At 34.1% G+C, this 9,262-nt stretch overlaps 1 protein-coding gene across 1 annotated transcript; it reads left to right on the top strand.

The window, feature by feature from the left end:
• The first annotated feature begins 2,738 nt into the window (after window positions 1-2,738).
• On the top strand, window positions 2,739-4,789 carry LOC114744285 (uncharacterized). The gene is made up of 3 exons (XM_028932463.1): window positions 2,739-3,796; window positions 3,875-3,946; window positions 4,319-4,789. Exons 1-3 carry the CDS (start codon window positions 2,999-3,001, stop codon window positions 4,322-4,324), a joined length of 876 nt encoding a protein of 291 aa, XP_028788296.1. The 5' UTR covers window positions 2,739-2,998; the 3' UTR covers window positions 4,325-4,789.
• Window positions 4,790-9,262: the final 4,473 nt, after the last annotated feature.

The following is a 9,262-nucleotide window of genomic DNA, read 5'->3' as shown; positions in this document are numbered from 1 at the left end:
ATAAGATATTTTCAGCATATTTCACACAAAACAAAAAAACTTTAAATTTTATTAACTCTTATTTAAAATTTAATGACTTTTCACTTTTATCTCTATTTAATATATACTCCTCCGGTCCTTATTATAAGACCCAATTTGACTTTTTATTTGGTCCTAATTATAAGACCCAATCCATTTTGTCTCTTATATTTATGTATTTTTTTCCAAGATAATCCTTCTAATAATGATAGTTTTAGCCAATATACTTAATTAGCAAGGATATTTTAGGAATGACAACACTTATTTATTATAAATAACCAACTTAACTTGCTTCCTTAATCTCCTCAAATAAGTCAATTGGGTCTTATAATTAGGACCGGAGGAGTATTATATTTGACATAAACAAAGTCAACACAATAATAAATGAGAAACAAAATTGTACATCTATATAGAACCAAAATTTTTTTTTTATCTTATAAATAGGATCAGAGAAGTATATTAATAATAATACACAGGCAGGTTGATTTGAAATGTGCTTTTATTACAAGACAAAAACTTGCTTTTTTGTGTCTATCTGAAGAGAGGGGGGGACTATAGATTAGAATACCCAGAAATTATAATGCAACATAAAAAAAAAAACTTGCAAGGTTAAGAAATTGGTATGTGACAAATTAATTAAACATTCCTAGTACCTAATTTTGGTTTCGTTTAATTTGGCTTATTAGGTCATATAGCTGTCTTTTAATATTAAAAAAATATTATTCTTTTTCTCTTTCTCTCTCTTAATTAAGTAAATGTAAACACCAAATAATGCTTCAATAAAAAAGAAGAAAAATAATACCAAGGAATAATTTAGAACATCAATGTGTTGACTATACAAACATCGGATGAATGTAATTATGATATATAGATTAATATTCCATATACATAGATATTCTTTTGTGCTATTAATATTTTAAATGCATGAACCTATGAATGAAAATAATTAATTCAAATTCTCTTTAGTAGCTGCGTAAGAGAAAGACATAAAGAGTAGTTGACATTTCACGTGGCAACTAGGTCTTACAATGCCAGTGTGGTCTCCCTTGCTATAAATAATGCAATGGTTGTAGAAGTGTGGGGGAATGACACTTTGGGACCCATATTTAATTTCAGACTAAAAATTTCCAAAAAGAACCTTTGGTTCTTAATAATAATAATAAGAATAATAATAATAATTAATACTTACATACATACTTAGAATTGATGAATAATCCATAATATATTTCATCTTCAACTCTATGCCATGCAAAAATAAAAGTACAATTTTTCAAGTAACAAATTGTCTAGTATTAAGCGGTGTCAATGAATTTTAATTTATTTTGGGTTTAATTGTAATTTAATAAACTTTCCTAATAGAAGTTTTAATATTCATAAAGCTCAAAATTAAGTTGTTACTTAACATATTGATTTCTTGTACATTGAGTGTAGTTGGTAACATGGACACAATTAATTCATTTTAAGCATTTTGAAGTGCAAGACAAATTAGCATAATTTTTTGAAGTGTCAAATCATCTAGTATTTGTCGGTTAAAAAAAACATATAGTATTTTGCTCTAATGAATTTGAATTCAATTCGGGATGAATTTTAACTAGGGAAAGTTTTCTCAACCTCTTTTTTATATTGACAAAATTTAAATATAAAATTTTGCTTAAAAAATGTGGATTTTCTTTAATCCATTATTGGTAATATGAGCAACCTATAGTTTGATATTTTGGTTTGGGGAAATTTTCTATGCTTTGTCGATATCATGATCTCAAGTATTTTTATTTCATGTGTTGGCTTACATGTCATCCTGCCATTTATGTAGGCAATCTCACATAATAAGATAACACTTTGTTGTTATTATTATTTATTATTATTTTTACCAGCATTGTTGTTATTATTATCAGTCTACTTGTCACTCTTCATCTTTTTTATTATTTTCCACCATCTTCCATATGAGTTATAGTTTTTGAAATAGGGCTGGTCCTTTTATTATTTACACTTTGTACTTATTTAAAAAATTTAATTCACTTTTTCACTTTTAACCCAAATAACAACATGCCTTTCTCATATTTTTTTTATCCATTTTCTATTTGACAGTACTTACATCATACTCCTCCGGTCCTTAATATAGGACTCAATTATTGAGTTGGTTTTGATTCTAAATATAAGACCCATTTATCATATTTATCAATTTTCTCTAAATTACCCCTATAGATACTCCCTCAACCATAATCAAATAGAAGAGGGAGAGAAGGTATTAAAAAAAATGATTATGGTGTTTTAGGAAAAATATGTCACTTTTCTTATAATTAACTAACTTACCTAACTTTCTTAATCTAAGCAAATTAGTTAAATGGGTCTTACATTAAGGACCGGAGGAGTATATATTTTTTATAATTATTATATTAGGTTTTCCAATCACACATAATTATGTGTCCTATTTTTAAAATATTAGTATTTAATTAAAAATTCATATAAAATAAAAAAAACAATACATGATTATGCATGATCACATAACTTAACATAATGAATGGATACAAGAAACTTGGTTTAAATTTTTTTTTTAGGAAGAATCTAAAAAAAAAAACCTTTAAAACTTCCATATCCCAAATCTGATTTAGAATTTCCCCCTTTCCTCGTTTTCCTCCGGTTTACTTTAACCTCGACTGATACTGAGGTTTCAAGGCTTGATCCTGTATGAGAAATTAAGAATTGTTTCTTGTTTCAGAGGCAAGTGTCATAGTCGTAGCTCGAAACCGTCGTCTAGTTTCACACGCCCACATCTTCCCCCTACCTCTTCCTCTCATAAATTCCTCTCATTCTTCTCAATTTCCTCACTTTTCACCCTAATTTGAGGCCTCGCTTGAATCTCTCTTCTTTTACCACCTTCATCTTCTTCTCTCTGGTGATCTTGATGGGTTTCTTGATTTGTCTGGTTCATTAGCCAAATCCCATTACGCAGAATCCACCTCCTGTGAAACCCAGTTGATTCATGGTGTTCCATTCAGTACCCAAATCTGAAATAGTTCCTCCTCCTCCTCCTCCAACATCCATCTGCGAATCGCCGTCCATGGCTTCAACCTTCTCCCCTGCTAAGTCTCACCAGCCTCTTCACAATTTTCCTCTCTCCAACTTGAAGTGGTCGATGAATCAATCCAATACACAGCGCCTTCGCAGGCCTCTTGATCCCTCTCATCTATCGCCTTCGCGTCATTCTGATCAGGATCACAATCGTTCTGCCCGAAAGAATGACAACAGGCTCATCAAGTTGTCCTACCGTCCTCCAAACTCCTCTGGATCGGGCAATTCTGGTCGCGATGATTTGAAAACTGTATCTGCTAGCGAGATTCGAGCTCTGAATTTGGTTGAAAGTTCAGATAAGAAGCTGAAACTGAAAAAGGAGGAGAAAGTGAAGGCATCGGACTTGCATCAAACTGGACTTATCCGAGCACCAGCGAGGAGCAAGGCTGATACTGACGCCGAAGATGATGCCGAATGGGCAGATGACGATGAAGAACCTGTAGCGAAGACATGGAATCTGAGGCCGAGACGGCCAGTGACTAAACCTCAGAGTGCCAGTGGAGCGCCGCCGCAGGAGAATAAACCCTCGCCGCTTGCGCACACTCAGCCGGAATCGACTGTCACTGAGCACAAAGTTGCAAAGAAAAAGCGCAAACTTTCAGTATCTCTTTCAAAGGTGGAAATTGAGGACGATTTCCTGATCTTGACTGGGTCAAAGCCCCCCAGGCGGCCGAAGAAGAGAGCGAAGGGAGTGCAGAAACTGCTTGATGTATGTCTCTTTGATCACATAATTATCCATTTCGTGCTATTGTGGTAATTTGATGCTAGCGTTGCTATTCTTTTGCAGGGACTTTTTCCGGGTCTGTGGTTAACGTCGGTGACTCCTGATATGTATCGAGTTCCTGATGCTCCTCTTAAGGTAATCCTTTCAGAGTCTTGTTTCAATATCTTTTGGTTTATTGTGTGTTGGAATTTATTTTTGGCTTATTAGACACGGCGCACAATTCTTCAAGATCCATACGAATAATCATATTGCCGGGCCCTGTGTTAGTTTGTGTTCGATGGCTGTGTGTTCATGCTTTGCTTGATCACGCTTCAAGATAACCTAAACCCTCTTCCAATTGTAAGAGGATGAGGGGCCTAAAAATATAGTGAATACACTAGATTATAGTCTACTTTCAATATCTTATTTGTTATTTAGAACAAATGAATGTTTGTGGTGTATTCAAGTTCTTATGCCAATCAAACTACAACATCATATGATACTGAGAATTCTTCATGCTTCTTGCAGGGTTAAACTTTTCTAGTGCTGGTTCTGACCTTCTGGGACATAGGATGTTCTTTTGGTTTCTGACTTCTTCTGACTTTGGAACATTTTGTTTTTTGGCCGTCAGCAGAAGGTATAAAATACCATATACCAACAGATCATAAGAAGATGGATAACAAATGTATCTGTTTTTGGGCCTCATCTGTTGACTGAGGCATCCAATAAATGTTAGAAGAGCTATAACAGTAAAGGGTTATGTGTAGTCAGAGATGTACATATGAGTTATTTTGTTTTCAGTTTCTTTCTAGAGAAGAATTGTGGCAATATCGGTTATATTTATATTTTCTTTTCCCCCAACTCATAATCATTGTTTTACAGCTTACTTTTAAATCGCAAGCATATGGCAATTGGTTTCCAGTGTCATCGGAGTGAGGGAGAGTTCATGTCTGAAACGTTAATGGTGATATAGTGATGCATGCATCACTTCAAACTAAATATTACTACATTTCAGATTGCTTTCTCCATTTCAACATGATTGTTTGCTAACATTATCATGAGAAACTAGTAAAGTTTGGACCTTAAGGGCTTACCATATCATCCTTTTCCAACTTTCATAAGCACAGCTGGTGGGGATCTGGGGAGGGGCTGGGGGGGCGGGGATACGTGAACAAGAATGAGAGAAATATAACCCTAAATGGTTGACATATTTGAGCAAGAAAAATTGTCTTCTCTTTATTTTTATTTGAAAGGAGGGTGGGGGGGGTGGGGTGGGGAAGTACCTCTAAATTAGTGTTCATCTTCTAAGCAATTTGTCCTGAATTTGTGTGATGAAAATACATGAATTAAATGTGAGGCAAGGAGGATTTTTGTCCTTGAATTGAAAAGAAAATATGTACTGATCATGGAACAAGCAGAGAGAGAGAGAGAGAGAGAGAGAGAGAGAGTGAAGGGGGTTCAACAATCACCCCATGATGATCTGGCTGTCCAATAATGGGATCCTTCCCCCAACTACATTCCGTGTTGCTTTGAAATGAGGTTATTTTCCCCTGCTTTTACTCCTATGTTGATGCTACGATCTGTTTTATACCTCATCATTTAACGATGGGTTGATTGTGTCTTTTGATGGCATGCCAATGAGATACTGGGGGAAAAAATGTTGTGCATTGATGGCAAACTTCCCCTCTTTGGCTTGCTTTCTTTTACTTCTTTCCTTTTTATTTGATATCTGTTTATCTTTGTTGACATGTAAGGTGTACATAATTTATGTAAATAAAACAGAATTCCTTCCACTATTCCAATTGTAATGTTGCTTGAATTGAAAAATATGATCGGTGGTTTTTTATCCTGCTACTGATATATGCTATTAATTAAGCCAACTTCTTTAAAGGAATTTGTTGAAGTTTTACTCTTATTGATTCTAAGATCTGCGCTTGTAACAGCTTAAATACTCTTGATTGTGAAAGGGAAGATAGATAGGAGAACCTTTTCAAATTTCAAAATTTATGGAAGCTACAAATGCATAGATTTTATTGGAGATCATGTTTGTGTGATACTAAAATGGAATGCATGCAAGTGGGTGATATTCTTTCTCCTTTCCTCATTGTATCAATATTTTATTCTGATTTTGAGTTGCTCACTTATATACACACTGGAGTTCTGGAACCTTCTTAGGTATTTCGGCACCCTATTTTCACGCACCATGTTGCTTTTACTGGACACTACTATTAAATAAGCGGGTTTGATATATACTAATTCATCAGCATCTAATCATCTGGCTATTCCTTGTAAACGGAATATGGATTTGCCCTCATCTCATCATTAGATATATTGCTTTAACTTTTCAAAATACTTTTATGTTAGTTGCCTTTTTCTTAGTTTATCCCGCTACAGTGATTATATTTCAGCTTGAGATTTTAGGCTGCTAAATAAGTTGGACCAGCTCATCTTCGTAAACTGGTTACATGCCCTTGTTAAATTGTAACCAACTTTTCTTTTTGAGTCTCAGCTGATACAGTTAACAATTTTAGATTTCTTGTCGCAGTTGTTTTCAGTGCTGTCACTATAAGCAGCTCTCTGAGATTGTCAAAATTTTGATTTATTTAATTTGTCATCCAACCTTGCCACTAGCAAACTAGCCATTAAATTGCTGTCAAAAGCTTTATAGTTATGTGTAGCGTGCATTGTAACTGTCTGGGATTCCTCTGATTTGAACCCTGCTGTGGCCTGACCTCTTTTCATTCTGCTCAAATTAACTACTTTCTTTGAATCCAAGATTAATCCAATGGCTTATCCTTTTTTATCATGGAAATCAGAGTGCTGATAGATTTGACAAGTACTCCCCCCCCCCCCGGGTCATTCTCTCTCTGCATATATCACGGTATATATTTATTTGCGATTTTGTCTACTTCCATTTTGGTTTTGGTTTTTCCTTCATGAAGGTTTTTATTAAGGACAGGACGTCAGTTAAGTTCCACAGGAAGGACTTTGCTTCAGGTTCTCCCTGTACAAGTATATGTTAAGTAAAAGTCTTCTGAAGACTTGTGTGTGTGGTGCTGAGCTGTCAAATATATCTTGTCTTGTTTTTATTGGATAGCTTGATAACAAAGGCCTAAAAAATGTACTTATATTTTGTCATTTTATTAAATAAAATCCTGAAAGTGTTACTGTTTTTGAAATTTGTAATTTGAAGCCCTAAATGGTGAGCTATGCGCATCTTAAAAAAATTAGCTGGAAGCTACATTATATGATATATGATACTCAAGTTTAATTCATTTTGATATCATCTAAAATGTGCTTTAGAAGTTTTGCTGTCTATTATTTTGCACCTAATGGGCTTGGATTGGATAATCTGGACCTGTTTCCTGATACCAAGTGAGATGCAGCAAAACGAAAATTCTCATATTGATGCACTGAACTTCCACCTGCTGAGCTCAGTTGATTACGACATGGTACAATCAAATGATTTTTAGCTTGCTTCCGGTGAAGAGCTGGCATAGTATATCTAGTTTGTATCCACTTTAAACAGGTTGATTATGTGTCACGGTTTCAATGAAAAACAATTTTTATCTTGCAGTCATAAATAACAACTGCGTCAGATTGACTCTGCAGTTTTTGATGCACCTGGTAATGTATTTTGTAGCATGTAATTGCAGGTCAAACGAGGTAACATCCCAATCACAATTTCAGTTTAAGAGATTTCCATTTTGGTACCTATTTATCATTGACTTAGTTCTTAAGGAAACATAATACTCAACAATAATGATGTTCTATATTCTTAATTCTGAAGGTCGGTGGCCTCTGCCAGTGAGTTATTGTCTGTCCTAACTGTTTGATGATGGCCTGAATATTTATTTATATAAATATAAGTTAACTGCTCAAATGAAGCACTATCTCATTCCCGATTTCAGTTTTAAAATACTCCCATTTTGGCAGCTAAAATTTATCATTGACTGTAGTCCTCAAGGAAACTTGATGCTCAACAATGATAATGTTTCTATATTCTTATTCTATAGATCAGTGGCCTCTGCCCCTGAGTTATTGTATGTCCCTAGTTGCTTGATGATAGCCTAAATACTTATTTTATGAAGAAGTAATTAAGAAGTATTAATACTTCTGTAATCAGCTACATTTTTCACTTGCTTTTGTTCCTGGCATGAAAGAGTTGCGAAATGGAAGACTGTTACTGTCATGAGAGTTCAGTTGATGTTGACTATGATGCTGCTTCTGGGTTCACAAAATCTGTCACAGCAATATGCAATTAACGAGGTGGATCTGAAAATAATGCCCCAGGAATAATACTGGAAGTGGAAGCATTGACTGGATCAAAAGGAATTGAACTGTCCATTTATTCTGTTCATTTGTTTAGGCTTTTAAAAACCCTTTCTTTTGGACTTGAGGGTGCTTCATTGGGGGTTTTGTCTCCTTAGGCCAGGCAAATATAATGACATCTGTACCATAATCCAAATATTCGAGTATTTCTCTTTCATACTTTCTTTTATTACTAGCATTGTATTTCTCTCTTTTATCTACTCTTTGTAAATAAAGACGTGTGTTGGGAAAAAATTCATCTTTTACGTATTTATTACTTTTAATTAATTTTAACTGTTTTTTTAACTATATAATTTGGTTATCAAGCTCTTCTAAAAAGAACTGAAAAGAGTATTATGTATTTGTTTGGTTTAGGTGATCCAAAATGGATCTCATGCCCATTGTTATTTATAACTGCATAGATTTGATGGACCGAATTAATTAGATGCAGAACATAAGCTTGATATTAATTAATCTTGTAACTATGGATAAAATAATTAGTCACTTGATATAAAAACAAAAAAAAAAAAGGGTTTAACTTAGGTTAAGGGTTTAGGGTTTTGATTTTAGTTTTTATATTTTTTTTGCACCATTTTTTGTCTCTCTATTTTGTTTATGCTGTTCAAAATTTGGTCTAATTTGATGAATGAGTTTAATAATGTTAATTATTAATGAGGCATTAACACTGTTAAGAGGATTAACGTGGACTGCTGACCAAATTGTGGCGGATTAAATTTAATGATCATATGATGCTCACACCGGGTCCAGCTTTGAAGTGAGGGGCCCACTCAATCAATGGGTGTCAATAAAATCAAACCTACGTTTTGTATGGTTCATAAAAAATTCAACAAATGGTTGGCAAAAAGAAAATAATAATAATAAAAATTTAACAAATAAAAGAAAAGAAAACTCCGATTTACAAGTTTATATTGCGTCAGCCCGGTGGAGACCCGATCGTCATAAATAGCGTAAAATATTTAAAAAAAATAAGGGGGAAAAAATCTTTTTCAGTTTCTAATCGTTCAAGTTAGTTGGATCAATTGCTGATGTGAGGATGATTGTGAATATTCCTTTTATTTTTCTGATGCATCATCATGATTACCAGGGAATAGAAAAAGCTTATGATGCAACTTTACTTCAGAAGTTTCCACTCAGAAGTGC

This window comes from Neltuma alba, unplaced genomic scaffold, assembly GCF_004799145.2.
Source record: "Neltuma alba isolate B1F8T4 unplaced genomic scaffold, ASM479914v2 tig00004321_pilon, whole genome shotgun sequence".
Taxonomy (NCBI): Eukaryota; Viridiplantae; Streptophyta; class Magnoliopsida; order Fabales; family Fabaceae; genus Neltuma; species Neltuma alba.
This window is presented reverse-complemented; position numbering and strand designations above follow the sequence as displayed.

Excerpts from the sequence above, each read along its gene's own strand:
- LOC114744285 (XM_028932463.1), top strand. The coding sequence starts at position 2,999 with ATGGTGTTCCATTCAGTACCCAAATCTGAAATAGTTCCTCCTCCTCCT. Across the intron at positions 3,797-3,874 it reads GAGTGCAGAAACTGCTTGAT|GGACTTTTTCCGGGTCTGTG; the intron begins GTATGTCTCTTT and ends ATTCTTTTGCAG.